This window comes from Pleurodeles waltl, chromosome 12 (assembly GCF_031143425.1).
Source record: "Pleurodeles waltl isolate 20211129_DDA chromosome 12, aPleWal1.hap1.20221129, whole genome shotgun sequence".
In the NCBI taxonomy this organism is placed as follows: domain Eukaryota; kingdom Metazoa; phylum Chordata; class Amphibia; order Caudata; family Salamandridae; genus Pleurodeles; species Pleurodeles waltl.
Window position 1 is genome coordinate 634275089 of NC_090451.1, and position 16030 is coordinate 634291118.

The 16030-nt window shown below is 43.9% G+C and overlaps 1 protein-coding gene across 1 annotated transcript in view; it reads right to left on the reverse strand.

Annotated features, from left to right (window-relative positions):
* LOC138268444 (protein S100-A16-like) overlaps window positions 1-16030 on the reverse strand; it is a 78083-nt gene that overhangs the window by 21060 nt on the left and 40993 nt on the right. The window contains exons 4-5 of the mRNA XM_069218082.1: window positions 15600-15743; window positions 1843-2010 (exon numbers count right to left, since the gene is read on the reverse strand). Coding sequence (XP_069074183.1) covers window positions 1843-2010; window positions 15600-15743 — 312 coding nt within the window. The remainder of the gene's footprint in view (window positions 1-1842; window positions 2011-15599; window positions 15744-16030) is intronic.

The window sequence follows — 16030 nt, forward strand, 5'->3', positions numbered from 1 at the left end:
CAAGCCGGCGGTCTCTCGACCGCTGCATTATAATGTTCCCACAGGGCTGGAGGCGCAGTCACTGCGACATTGACTTCGGCTCTAAGGGAGAGCAGAGGTCAGTGACAGCTATACGGATTACACCGCCAGCACAGTCGGTATGCGAATTCTTGCCATGGCAGACAGTGCGCATACTGACTGTGCTGGCAGGAAGGCCAGTGCACTGTCTACAACATGGGCAATATCAGAGCTGGAGCACCCCCCACCAGCCCCCCCCCCTCCGCCTTTCGGCCGACCATTTTATGGCGGTGTCCCCACCGTGAAAAGGTCAGTAGAAAAGCAGAGCCACCGCCTCCATATTCCACTGCTCTCCTGACTGCTGCTGCCACGGTGGGCCAAGAGTTGGCGGTGGCAGTGGTCCTATGGCAGTCCTACCACCACCATTCAAACTGGGCAGTCGAACAACCACAGGATGCGGCGATCGCACCAAAGTCAGTACGGCGGTCTTCAGACCACAGTACTCATTATCAGGTGATCAGACTTGTTTGGTTTTCCAAAGTGCATTCTCTTGCTATTGAGAAGTCTATTTATCTACCTGTTCATCTTGTGGCAGAAGCACAAGGGTACAAAACATCTTCACTTTCTGTATTAAAACAGGATGCATTATTTTTAAAGTCAGCTCAGTTGGTGATTGCAGGGGTTTGTGATAGCAAGAAATAAAAATTTGCTCTGCTTGAACATCGATAGAGCTAAATTGCTTGAAATAGAGCAAAGTGGTTTTCCAAAGCTGCTCAAACAGTTCACTACTCATATTCATTTGGCAGCCCCTACACTGCTTCTTTATGAGAGGTAGTGCAAGATTTTAATTTTTTCGTCGGTTGAACCTGTCTTGGGGTACCTAATATTTTGATGGTAGTTTATACAGTATTTAATGAACTTCGATTTAGCAGTTTGCTATCAATGTGGATAAGAATTTTGATGCCCCACGAAGGGGGTGTGAGCGCTATACGAGTGCTCTAATATGATGCTACATACTGTATTTCTATTTTTGTAAATTATTTATCTTTGAAGAGCAGTCCTTAGTTTGCTCTAGACACATTTCACCTTTCTTCCTTTCAAGAGTAATGTGGTGACACCTACAAACCATTCAGATCCTTTTTTTTGTAGTCTCTTCGAGGTAAAATTTAGGTATGAAAACTTCAGTCGTAAGTAGAAGAGTGATCCTTTGAGACAGGACTGCCTATATGATGTTTAGGGCCTGCGCAGGTCTGGTATGCACTGGCTTCCCCTGGAATTTCAAAAGTAATTTATACCTACGCATGCAAAAAGCTTTGTAAATTAGGCTCTAGATCCATAAGCTATCCAAGAACCTCTCAAATGGAAATATACTTATCAATGTATGCACCTGCACACTGTTCAATCTTTCCTAGCTTACACATTCCCCCCCCCCCCCCTGATCTGCTAGCAATCTCGCGTGTTTCTTCAGTGTGCACAGTTCATTGAAAAGGCTCTATTGATAGCAGGGTACAGACAGGGTCTTTAGACATCCTCAGGGCAGGGATGATAAAGGTAGTCAGAGCTGTAGATGGGAGCCAGAAGCATGTTCGACAGGGCAGAAAACAGTAAGAAGGACCTCTTAGTATCTCAAATACTTACTGGTGTGTGTGCATGCTCACACATAAAAAAACACTACTTTTGTATCCTTGATTCACAACAGGGCATATAGTATTATTAACATGCCTTGTAGTCTTGCCTGGTGGAGCCCGAGCCCCACTCTGTAGACATTGTGCTGCCACACAAAGCTTAGCGGTGTGAAATGCAGGAGGACAGAGAGAGCAAGTTTAGGGAAAAATAAGCCTTTACCTTGATGCAGTTGGGGAAATTTGTCAGCAACATAGTTTTGAATTCTTCTACGGTGACAGTCTTCGTGTTCCCATGCACTGTTGAATGTTCATAGAAATACCGTACAATGGTGTTGATGTTACGCTCGACATCGGTTATTTGCTCAGCCTGAGCATTTGAAGGTTTAACCTAAGCAAAAACAGAAGGGCAATGGAGAAGGTGATCTGCAGTTGATTTGCGGACTCCACTTGACTATACAGTATAACTGGAGAATACATCTAGGTACAGGCAGTTAGAGAAGTCGTGGCTCGAACTATCAGGAAATGACAGCTATGTGTGCCTGATGGAAAAGAAGGGCTGTGGCGGAGTTTGTTATGTATCTACCTGATATATTGTTATTGTTTCTGTGCTATTGGCCTCTCACAAAACCTCCTAGTTTTTTGTTTTTTTTTTTACAGTGGAATAGATCTTTGCTTTCCAGTCCCGAGACATTTGGTTCTATCAGGTTTTCTAATCTTTCCAGTCTTGTGCACAGTACACAGATTATTCCCCTCTAATTTCGGTATCACATTTGTGTAAAAAAAAAAAAAAAACAAGCACATACATTTTACAGCACAATAATGCTTGTTCGGTAGAATCTTACCCAAAAAGTAGCTTATTGTTTTTTTTCCCCCCATCAAGCCTACTTTTTGCGGCCTTTTTTACCCACTATTTTCAGTAACACTAACACTTTTTCAACATTGTGAAATGAGTAGATATAGCAGTCTTAACAAACCATTATAGACCTGGGAATAGCCACTTTAGCAATTTCATCACACCTTCCAATCGAGTACAAAGCTATTGCACAACTAAATAAAACAGGTGCTTTAATGGCAATATGTGTGGGTGAGCATTTTAGTTTCTGATGCACCAGATCTGAATTATAGAATCTTGCCAGTGCCAAAATAGGACTTGCCTAATCAGACAATCTACCAGTGTGGGCAGATTAGCGGAAAAGGAAATTCCATCACAGCAAGTGAGTTAATGTTTCAAGGTGGCCCCGTTTGCAAAAGTTGTCGGCATTCTACAACGTTTTGGAGGTATCTTCAGCCCAGAAAATGTTTAGGGATTTACTCCTGTAAAATGCAGGAATAAAGTTTTAGGGAGGGTGTCTGGAGAAAACACTCCTAAAATTGATGAAGCTGCAGCGCAAGGGGTTCTTCCCCACAGTAAACTGTTATTCCAAAGACAAATAACCAAGCAATGTGTATATAATACGCAGATTGACTTCAGCATTTCATGTGTTTCATGGACAATGGAACATGAGCACATTTTTATTTGCGTAGACACGTGAGCATTCCTGAGAAGCAAGAAGAGCTGCAGATTCCAAGGGGTACTCTTGCAATTCTGTGGCAATTCTATGGAAGCCAAAAATGTACTCAAATTGCAGGCATAAATCCGAGTAGGTGTAGTTCCCATGCTAACTTCGCCCCAACCCAACACAGTGTTGGCACACAGAAGCATGTACATAGGTTTTTCCAAAAATTGTATTTCCGTAGGCGCATGTGAACATTCCAGGGAAGCAGCGAGAGTGGCAGATTCCAAGGGGGCACTCTTGCAATTCTGTGACAATTCTAAGGAATCCAAAAATGTACTCAAATTGGAGGCATAAGTCCAAGAAAGGGATGTCACGTGCTAACTTAGCCCCAACCCAACACAGTGCTGGCACATGGAAGCATGTACATAGGTTTTTCAAAAATGTTATGAAAAAGTAACTACAGGTGGCCCAAAACAAGCATCAAGCCGCCCCTGGAGCTAAATGCTGGTGAATCACTTAACACTGACCTTGAAGTCAGTGTACTGGCACCCACTGGAGAAGAACGCAAACTTTAGATTTAGATTGTCCAGCAATACCAAAAGTTAAGGTCAATAGTTTCTAACCAGACTAACACATGACTATTAGCCAATCCAGAACCTGAGGTTTATGACAAATACTTAACAGTGGGCATCATTCTGCTGAACATGGTTTGTGGCAGAAACGTGGGAAGCAATGAGTCAAAACCAACTTTGTTGCTCGAGGAAGGGAAGAGTTCAAATGGTAAACAGCGATTTTGACACAGGTTTCAAAACTCTAGAAAAAGATGAAAGCAGCACCTCACTGACGACGAGCATGCAGGAAAGTGGGTTATTATGTGTTGTAATTATAGCACCTTATCATATAAGGATGTTACAACCTCTATCAGGTCTGGTCAGGTTCTTTAACAAACACTTAGCTCAGTCCTGGGTAGTTGTGGCACATCGCAACCAGGCTTATTAAAAGGAACAAGTATAAAGCATTTAGAAATACGAAACAGTAAATAAGTGAGAGACACCACAAAATAAAATTTTGACACCAATTTGTAAAAATATAGTGTATTTTTTTATCTTAAATTGGGCACTAAAACAAAAAAACTATCTATCGAAGGGAACTAGTGATAGGAGTTTCCAAAGATAAGTAAAATACTTTCATTTAAATCTATTGGATATAATAGATTGTTACAATAATTTAGTAGCTAATGGGCTAAAACACTTGTTAGGATCCTCCTGTACTAGGCACAGAGGGCTGGAGACAGTCACAGGGACCACTCTGAACCTGGGGGATGGTTTCCCTGTCATAGTCAGCTGTCTTAGGGTTCTTGGTGTCTTTTTCCTCCTTAAAGTGGTTCAGTTAAAAATAGTCCAGATATTTGGGGGAGAAGGATGTTGAAAGGATGCAGTAAGTTTTCCTGGGGCCACCCTGGCATCCACAAACTTCAGGGGTCATCTGCGGCTTCAGGACTCGATGTCCACGTTGCAACAGGGGAGTCCAGTGTAGGTCCAGTTGCCACTGGTCAACTGGTACAGCAGGTTCAGTGGTTGCTTACAAGTGAGCAAATCTTTGCCTTTGGGGGACCAGAGGCCACTTCAACTTTGGCAATAGGTCTCACTGACTATGAACACCTCAGGACGGTCCAGACTCGGTTGCCAATAGGCACATCATCGTCCATTGGTGGTTAATCATTCCTCGAAGCTAGACTTTCAATGGTTACCAGTTCCTTTATCTCTTAGTGGCCCTAAACTTAACAGGAGGCTACCCACCTAGTCCTTTGAGTCACTCTTTCTATCCTGGCACAAGTAGAGCTCTTTTCCCCGAATGGTCATAGCAGCCATTTTCCTCTTTACAAGCCCGTTGGGTGCGTCAGGTAAAGTCAAGTCTTTGGTGCAGCCTCTCTTTGCTGGGTCCAGGGAGCAGCGAGGATTCCTTCCACTTTCTTCCAGTCTCATACTGATCTGAGGATTGTAGGTCTGGGGTGCCACTTGTATGCCACCTTTTCATTTGTGGGTGGGGAGGACTCACTAGCCAGTCTGGCAACAGTTAACATGAGGTGACCCTTCACACTTTATATTACTTCCTGGGGTTTGAGGCTCAAACAATCCCGGGATACCCCTCTCTACCCTGAACCAAGATGGAACAAACCTTCTTTCCTTGTGAGGAGCCTGGGGCACACCCTTAGGGTGTACTCAGCATAATGAGTCACTCCTCCTGGAAAAACGGTTCTGCAACAGATTTACCCCCTCTCGAAGAGGTGCCTGCCTGTTTGCCTACCTAGGGGAGCTGGCAGGTAACGGTGTAATCGCCATTTGCTTCACGGAGCGATAGACTCTTTAAAGTTGGCCATCTGTGGCCACTGTCTGGTATTCATTCTGCTGGAGGAAGTTACACCTACTCCCTTCAGTAATTCTCCTTGTTCCCCAATGCTGGGACCACTTCACATTTCCTAGCAAGGGGGCAGCATGTTGTCTCAGGTAACAACTGCTGCAGGTAGTCAGGAAAGGCTGATGGAGGTTGGGCAACAAAGTAAAAACTTTCTGAAATCATTGTTCTATTAAACATTACCTTAAATCTGATCACAGCAATGAGCCAGCTTTAATGTAACAATTACCTTGGATACCTTGGAGCAATAGCTTTGGTGATCCCAGCATTTAGCGCAGTAGCTAGTGAAACCCCATGTAAGCCAATTGGACCATAGGTTTTGTTGCAGTGAAAATGGCTATTTCGTGTTTTCTATGTCAGGGCATGTTAGACACAAAAAGAACTGGCCCTTCTTTCTAACATTAAGCACTGTGCCTGGTGGGCTGACAAGGCCTTCTCTGTGGTGGCTTACTAATATTAATAAGGAAGGTTCTGACCTGGCAAAAGGGTTTAGTTTGCCATGTTGAGCTGGCATGTTTAGGCTGCCTGACTTGGCTGCAGTGGCAGGCCTAGCTAGAGTCACGTTTTGACCTAGTCTCAGCAGTGGTGGCACAACTGTGCTGCAGTGCACTTGTAACATTTGACCGACTAGCCCTGTCTACCTTTTGCACCATATATTAGGGACTTACAAGTATGTTAAATGAGCCAATCAGGCACTAACCAAATGTGCACATACTTTGAGGGGGGGGTGGGGGTAGTAAGTGAGTCAAAGCAAATGTACTGGGGTTGGACAGCAGGGTCCAGGGCATGGTGGGTAGAAAAAACAGCAGTATAAGTCCAAAACGCTGGGGTGGTGATCAAACAAAAAGAGGTCCTTTCCTACAGCCAAACAAAGATAAAACCATTCTGAGGTTGTTGCGTTTTGTTCAGAGAGGACATGTCCTGACAGTTCGAACTGAACTCCTCCTACCAAAGGTGAAGAAAGGCTGATTTGCTTATGTTTGTTCTGTGTATGGAGCCTCCCAAGGGCCAAAAAAACTAAATCGACTGAAATGTGGTCCACAGTTAAATAAACCCGTGGCTGAGATTAATTCATATCTTCAAACCATCACGATTTAGTTTTTTTGTGTTTTCAAAGTAACATTCAATAACAAGCCATTTCTCTAGAATATAACTCAATACAGTGCCCACCAAGTAGCAGAGCCTAACTTCAAAGGGTAGGTATGCAGATACATACAGATATCCTCACACCTCTTAGCTACATTGCACATGCACAGCTAGAAGATTGCACAGTGATAAGATCATCACTCAAATCATCGTGCACAGTGCCAAAACACTTATCACAAAACCACACTCTCAAACCATACACAGCAATGCTATGTAAGCATAACAGATTCGTTCTCAAACTTCAGGGTCAAGAGCAGCCAAATGTGACATAAAACGATGACCTCTCTGGTCACCATATGCTAAAAATAATTTCACATCAGATGAACCATATACCCACATTGTAAACCAAACATACCCTTCTCAGTGCAACCTGACCACCAAAATCTTTTCAGGGAATTCAAGGGTAAAAGTGCTATGTGTAACTAAAATACAATAAAATGAATGACCCGCTGGCCATGTTGAGGGTGCAACCCACCAGGAAGCCACACTAACATCCACCTTTAATGTGAAAAGCTCTCTCCTTTCCAAGACATTTGAAAAAAAAAAAAAAAAAAAACTATTTGGTCGCAACGATATACAAGCCCTGGGGTGATGACGCAAACCACAAACACACCACAAATGTTACACTTCAATGTTTAAACTTTTTGATTTTAGATGGAAAAATACATTATGTTTCAAGGAAGCTTTTGATTTATTCAGTGCCTAGAGCTCCATTAAAAAAAAGAGAAACCGTTGAAATTTTTTTGATCTTAGCCAAAAAAACTATTTATGGACACAACCAGCTGGCATTCCCTAGCACCCACCTCTTTGCTAAGTGGCATAAATGCATATCCCTGGATCCATTAACTCATGGAGTGACCGCACAAACTGTCAACTCTCTTCTTCAACTAAATTATCAGGACGTCCAAACATCCAGGTGTCCCTACAAAATGGCTGACACAGACAAGGGCCTTGCCTGTCTGGCTCTGCTAGGGTCAGGAAGGGACATGGGCCAGAACCCATGCTTCACTGCAGCCTGCCAGATAGGACACTATAATGTACCTCACTGCCTGGTGCCACGTACACACCCAGACTTAAACTACACAAATATCATAGCATCCTCACAAGCAACTAACTACCACATATTCTCTATTCCAGCTCATGTCAATAACGAAAGCTCCGCTGTGCTGCATGTTCCAATCACAGACCTCATCACCTAAGACATGCTTGATGTGCTCCTCGCCGCAGAACCATGGTTCCCACACTCTTGCACATCCTAGACATTCTACTTCCCACAGACTATAACACTGATCGTACAGACCTCACACATAACAAGGGAGGAGGCCTTGCTGTCATAACTCCTTCTGGTCCTGCACCCTAGGTAGGCAATCCCTGATATGCACTTCTCAATCTTTGTAACTCAGTCTGCAACCTTCCATTTCATCTACAAGCCTCCTAAGCAGAAAAAAGGTTATCACTTATGAATTCTCAGACGTCCACACTAGTTAATCCTTTCTACATGCCTATACCACCCTCTTAGATGACTTAAACCTCATAGATAATAATGTACGTTTGAAAAAACACAGGAGACATTCTCTTTAACCTCATCAACACTCTCAACGTGGTATTGCACCTCGCCCAACCAACACATTCTGAAAGCCACATACTGAACCTTGTTTTCTCAACATCACCGACCACCCAATGCATACGATCCTTATCCCTATCATGCACAATTAACCTCACCATCCACATCTCCCTGCTCAGAGCCCAACCAACAAACCATGGCCAAACCAAAAGAGAACACTAAAACTTCAGATTCTTTAAAGACATCTCCATTCATAACCTAAAACTTGAATTAATTTCTCGAACTGCAAACTCCATGGCCGACATTCACACCCTTGTGAATGATTTAATTACTTTTTTGGAACACAGTGTGAACACCCACGCGCCAACTAAAACACACAAGTGTATCCTCTTCTTCAGTTAAAAATACAAAAGATAAAACATCACACTGATGACCAAGCCTACTCTTCCTCTTTGACCCACCCCTTCGCATATCATCTCACAAAGGCCATTCTTCAAAGCACTATCTCTTGCAGATCTCTCCAACATACTCCCTTATCAAACCCACCTCCTATGAAGCTTTTATCTTTCCCTCATCCGTCATCTAAGCTCTCTCCAGAGATGTGCTCTCACCTCACTATTATCAGTGCCCCCCCTCCTTCCCGAAAGTTCTCATGACAGGCCAAATTTCCTAATCCTAATGAAATCTACACTAGAGGTTGATGAATTTGCTATCTACCATCCCGTATTAACCTCCTCTCTATTGGTATCTCATAAAAAAAAAAAAAAAAAAAAAACACACTCTGCGATTAGTCCCAAGATCACATCAATGCCAACCATCGCCTGCACGACTACAAGCGTTGGCACTTGACAGCTACCTTACAAATCACTGATGAGGATGTTCTGTCCATCGATGAAGACCACTGCCTCTTGACATTGCAGGACCTCTCAGCCGACTTCACCACCACTAACCATCCCACCCTCATCCACACCGTGCAATCCTGAGTGGGATTCACTGGCAATGTTCTGCAATGGTTTCCTTCCCTATCCAAACATCAGTTCGTTCACATTGGCACCTCCAAGTATCAGGTGATCCACATCACCTGCGGAGTCCCCAGGGTTCCATCTGCCATGTTACGATTCCATCTGCTTGCCTCTGGAAGATGAACTACACAGACCAACTGCAGCCTGAAAATCACATTAGAACTCATCCAAAAGTGCTGTCATGACTTCTGACTGTATGCTATCTCAATCCCGGACACACTGAAAAATCTACATTTGTTTCTGTGACCTACACACCCCAGAATGCATTGTCAAGTATTCAAATAGACACACCAACCACTAAGCAAAGCTTTAAATAGAACTGCTACTGCTCTGCCTTGGACTCCCTCTCAAAGAACGTGTGAGCTAATGAAATGAAACACACACCTAAGGCTAGTCTTGTAGAGCCCAATCATCAAACTGGGCGTGCTGCTGACTAGAACTTGAAGGAGCCATTCCCTATATCTCTTTGCCAATGCACTGATGTTTAAAAGTCTGTGTAGCAGAGCTCTTGTTGCCTGTTTGCTTACCTAAATTCTTCTTACCTTTGGCAGAGTCTGTTTCCTGTTCTAGTCCAGCTTGCTGCAGATTTGCCTCTGCTGTGCAATGTATTTCGTTTTACTGTTTTATACATGTATCCAGCAGGAGCAACCTTTGGGTTGTGCCCTCATTAATTTGCTCCTAATTTGTTTGTTCTTCTCCCATTCCCTCCCGCTTCCTGTCCTGTAAGTATGTTTCTTACTCAGTTGTTCATTCCTTATCCCTGTCGTCTCTGTCCTTTGATCTAGTATTTACCCCCAACTCCCCTGGTTTTATCTGTACAGAGACAATGCATTTCTCTGTCAGTCTGGGAAAGTTCTGAGTCATAACGGTTTATAACCCTTTGTCAGTCTAGTGTCTCTGACCCGTTTTGGTTTCTTTCCCTGGGTGTAGATATTAGGGTTGCCTTGCCTTCTCTGGCCTCTTCTTGTCCTTTACCCTGTTTGTGCTTGGTCTTCATGTCACTGCCTCTCCTCTGTACTGGTACACCAAACCTTTGCTTTGTAATCTAATGTAAACCCTATAATAGTTGACCGTCATCTTCACCTTCTACATGAAGCACCTTGGGCTTTACTCCAGATAGAAGTATCAAAATTCATCAATATGCCAACATTATACAACTCTACTAGAAAGTGTCCTTTAGCATCACACCCCTAAAACACTGCTTAGATCACAACCTAAATGTCCATCACTCCCCTGAAGCTCAAGACAGAGCTCCTGTTATTTGCCAACAACAAGCGAGCAATTGTCCAAACATGGCTCAATAGCATGAACACTGACAACTTTAAACCTCACCATTTATCTAATGATAGGACAACTTGGAATCACTGTAGATACCAAACGCACACTCAAGAAACACATAGTCAAGAAAACACAATGACCTGGTGCCAGCTAACTACTAAAGAAACGGAGATCAGTCTATTCAGAAACAGATTTCAGAGCTACTCTTAAACCCATTGTACACTTGCATTTGGATGGTGAAAATCCCCTTCTCCACGGCCTTCCGGGAACTCTACACCCAGGGGATATGCTACATGCTGTGGTCTCTCATCCAGTTCCTGAACAAATCTGATCACATCATCCTTTCCGGATGGAATTCAACTGCCTCCCCCTAACAGCCAGGACCATCTTCAAAAGCCACTGCATAATTTGTAAAGCCATGTCAACCAGCACAACTCCCAATCCTATCTGGTTGAACAGCTCAGCATCCTTGGTTACTCTCAGCACACCCGCAGCCTGGACACCATCAGAGCGAAGACACTGAAGTTTAAATAAGAAAAAGCAAGGCAAAATAAGTTTGACTGTGGAGGCACTTGGAATCTAGATACACATCCCAGCAGCCATTATAGCCGCCCCATCCCGGCTCCACTTCAGAAAAGAGTTGAAGACATCCTGCAAATGCTTGGGCCAAAATAGCAAAAACTAAACCAATTCCATCCTGTTTAAATCACATGAGCACGTTGCTGCAGCAAAACGCAGGCATAAGCTTCAAAATTGTATTTTGCGGAGCTCAGCTTTGACTGGTTTGGGAAGACCAGGAGTTAAATACGATATTCTCATTCTGGCATTTGCAAGTGTTCCCTTAAGGCTGTACCCGCATTAGACAAAATGCACTCTTTAATAGATGTTATCAAATGTAGAAGGAGGGAGGTGTCTCACATATAATGAATACAACATGGCTTGCCTTGCCTGAGAACTGCACTGTTAGGTACATTTCCTTTGTTGAACAAAAGCATAGCTATATGTCCTCAGAGTTTGTTTTTTTGGTTAGACATTCAGTTAGAGCTCTGGAGCTTCAAGTGTCATCCAGCTAAATAAAACTTGCTCCCAGATAACAACTGTAGGAAAGTACCCTCTTTCTTGGCATGGTTACCCCCATTTTCTGTCTGTTGTCAGTGTGTTTGACTGGGTTCACTGGGATCCTGCTATGCAGGACCCCAGTGATTATGCTCTCTCTCCCTGTACATTTGGTTGTTTGAATCTCACACACCCTACATTTGGCTTACTAGTACCCCCTTGTAAGCCCCTATTATATGGTACCCAGGTGCCCAGGGCATTGGGGTACCAGAGGATCCCCATGGGCTGCAGATTGTATTATGCATATTAGTAAAATGTGTCTGCACGCCTGCCATTGCAGCTGGCGGAGAAAGGTGCATGCACCTTTTTTCACTACAGGTCACTGCACCAGGTCAGTAAGTCACCCCTAAGGTAAGCCCTCTTAGCCCAGAGGGCAGGGTGACAGTACCCATGTGTGAGGGCACCCCTGCACTAGCAGAGGTGTCCCCACAAACTCCAGTTCCATTTTCTAGGACTTCGTCAGTATGGGGATGACATTTTATGCGTGTATTGGACATAGGTCACTACCTAAGGCCAGTTACGTAATAGTAACTTCAGACCAAGGCATATTTGGTATCAAACATGTCAGAATCATACCCCAATACTGTTACCAGTATTGGAAGTATGATTTCATGCACTCTGGGGGCTCCCTAGAGGAACTCCAGCATTGCTCCTACCAGCCTTCTGGGGTTTTCCAGGCAGCCCATGCTGCTGCCACCCCTCAAGACAGGTTTCGGCCCTCCTGCTGCTGGATCTGCTCAAGCCCAGGAAGGCAGAACAAATGATTTCCTTTGGGAGAGGGGGGTAACACCCTCTCCCTTCGGAAGTAGGTGTTACATGGCTTGGGAGGGGGTAGCCTCCTCAAGCCACTGGTATGCTCTGAAGGGCACATTTGGTGCCCTCCTTGCATAAACTAGTCTGCACCGGTTCAGGGACCTCCAGTCCCTGCTCTGGCGCGAAACTGGACAATGGAAAGGGGAGTAATCACTCCCCCGGTCCATCACCACCCCAGAGGTGGTGCCAAGAGCTCCTCCAGAGGGTCCCTTGATTCTGCCATCTTGAATCCAAGGTGGGCAGGAGCCTCTGAGTGGCCAGGTCAGGCAGCTGACGTCAGAGATCCCTCCTGGTAGGTGGTCATCTGGTAAGGTGACCAGCCCCCCGTCCCAGGCTATTTAGGGTCACCCTTTCAGCTCTAATCCTGAGCAGCATGGATCCTGCATCACGGGTGGTGGTCAGGAGTGGTCCCCTTGGTTCTCTCTGCCAGCCGTCCAACTTTGGTGGAGTTAAGCCTTTGCCTTCCCATCCAGGACAGTTCTCCTGTGCACTGCATCTCTTGCAGCTACCAAGGCTTGTTGGTATCTCCTCCAAGGAATCTTCAAGCTCCGTGTGGCCCCAGCCCCCAGCACTCTTCGTTGCGACACACAGCTGTCTGCGTGCTTCTCATGCCCAGCCCCCAGCACTCTTCGTTGCGACACACAGCTGTCTGCGTGCTTCTCATGCGGCATGGCACCCTTCTTCAGTTGTTCTGCGCGGCCTCCTCTGCGACTCCTGGTTCCTCTTCCAGTGGGTATCCTGTGGGGTCTGCCTTTTCTTCTGTGGACTCTCTGCCTTGCTGAGAGTCCCCACAGAGCTCCCCCTGTGGGTTGCTGGTCCCCAGCAGCTCCACCTTTGCTTCATCGCAACTTCTGCCTTTGCCAAGGCTTGTTTGTGGCTTTTCCAATCAACTACCCGACTCCAATCTTCCATTCGCCTTGGGACGACTACTGCATCCTCCAGAACTCTTCACCGACTCCAGGGCTGCATTCCTGACTGACTTCGTATTACCGTCAACCAACTCCTGCAACCACAGACTGGTGGGTAGTGACTCCTGCTCCCACTGGACACTTCTGTGACTTTTTGGACTTGGTCCCCTTCTTCCACAGATCTTCCTCTTAAGGAATCCACTGCTGGTTACATGCAGTCTTGTCTCTGGGTGTTGCATTTTCTTCCTTTTCGTCTCTTCTGGTGGTTTGGGGAAAATCCAGTAACTTACTCCTTTCTTTCTCGTTGCTGGGGGGCACTGTGGTACTTACCTTTGGGGTTTCCTAGTTCCCGTAGCTCCCCTCTAAACATTTCACTTACCTAGGTGGGGGTCAATATTCATATTTTAGTATATGGTTTGGGCTCCCCCTAGGGTCACTATTGTCTATGTGCTATTGCGCTGTTTTTTACTGATATTAATGCCTGTTTCTGATGATTAGTGCACATATTTGGTGTGTTTTGGTACTGTGTTACTGTAATAAAGAACCTGTATTTTCGTAACACTGAGTGTTTTCTTTCAGGTGTGTAAGTGTTGTATGACTACAGTGTTATTGCATGAGCTTTGCATGTCTCCTAGATAAGCATTGGCTGCTCATCCACAGCTACTTCTAGAGAGCCTGGCTTGTAGACACTGCCTACACTACACTAATAGGGGATACCTGAACCTGGTATAAGGTGTAAGTACCATAAGTCCTCATCACACACCAGGCAAGTTTCCTACAACAATCTTACTACCTCCATGAAGAGCACTTGATCAAGATGTTCACTTCTGTGCGCAGACACCAGCTATCGCTCCAGTCACTTGTCTGTAGTCTTGCCGTTGACCCTGTACAGCACTCTGCTGTGTTTTGAATAGGTTCAACTTTATGCTCAGGGGTGTGGCATTCTTATAGCCCGACGATCAGTACACGTTGTTTGGGAACAAAGACAACAGGTTTTCATGTTTATTTTGTCCTGGAGACAAGTAGGTCCAACCACAGCAGCACAAACCTTTTGGCTGCCAGTCCACAGGGAAGGGGACTGTCTGCAGTTGAGGTGATATTTGTATCCATATGTTAATGTTGTTCAAAGTTGTATTTATGGTTCAATAATGGCAAAGCATTTATTATCAGGGTGAGCGCTCTAAATAAATGTTAAAGCGGTTCCAGAAAAAATAAAGTGTACACACGTTTGAAAAGCTGAATAGGAGGCTATGTATATATTTATACTGAAGATTCTTTGCTTTCAAAATAAAATGTTCAGAAAAAAATGCAAGTAGGAAAAAAAAAAAATTCTTAATTACTGTGAAATTGCAGATATATTTATTTGAAGCATCATTTAGTAAAATGTGTTGATGCATGCTAGTTTTTCCCAAAAATATTCATAATGGAAAAATCAGTGTTACCATTTTCAACATGAATATATGGCTTTTGTAACACTTTATTGTTGTGGGAGCTGCCAGGCCCTCACCATTGTAACAAACATTAGCAAAAAGAAAAATAGTTTTTTTGTCTCAAAAAGCACACATTGCTACAGTAGTTCTTGGCACTGAACAAAACTACTTTGTGTGCAAATATGCTCTTTGTGGAAGAGCAGAACGCTATCACTCACAGTAAAGCCAGTCGATAGAGACAGAAATAGAATTTCAATTAAAAAAAATGTCTTGGTTAACGCCAGACATAATTAGGGGCCCAATTCTTAAAGTTACTAAAGTGCACCCATGGTAAATATCTTCGAATTAGCGGCTTGCATGAATTCACAAGAATTTACAGAAGTGGACCAGGAAATCTTCTAAAAAAATATTTGTGAACTGAATTTTACCACAAGCAAATATGCATGTGTAGATTTGCTCATACGAAAATCTATTGAGCGTTTACAAGTTCACTTTCCCAAGTTCCCTTTCCCTCCAACTACTTTTTTCCCCAACACAGGAAGAACTTATACTTCTGCCCTTTTCAGGAGACAATTTGCAAACGTTGTCAGTATAGGAAACATTAAGAGAAGTGATGGAGAAAATCCTTAAAACAAACAAGTTGGTAGGTTTGCTCAGACTTAAAGGCATGTCAGCCCTGGAACTATAGTTAACTGCTTCCTCCATTCCCAGAATGTACACCACAAAAACTGGAATCTTTCATGGCCAAGACAGGTAAGAGACTCTGGCGCTTTTCCTTCAGCTACTTACATGGAAATGCATGGCCATTTGCTTGCTCAGGGTGTCGGTGATCAAGCTAATCAGGCTCCAGTATTCCTCAAAGCTTATCTTGCCATCTTCGTTCGCATCAATCAACTTGAGGAGTTCATCAACTTCTTCTTTGTCTTCGGTGCTCTAGGCATAAGAATATTAAATATGATTCACACAGGCATATGTCAGCAAAAAGTTGCTCGCTTTATTATCAAGGATCCAATAATAATAATAATTATAATGAGACTTAAAGAAAAATGAAAGAATAAACGAGCAAGACTTCAATTGCTAATGCAAGAACTCCTGACAGTGCACAATGGATCAGATGCCTAGAATTACCCAGATACTTCGTTCAACTTAGTCTATACCTTAAAGGACAAAAAAGTTGCATTCTTATATTGTTAAAAGTTCCAAGAAGATGATATCTTCAG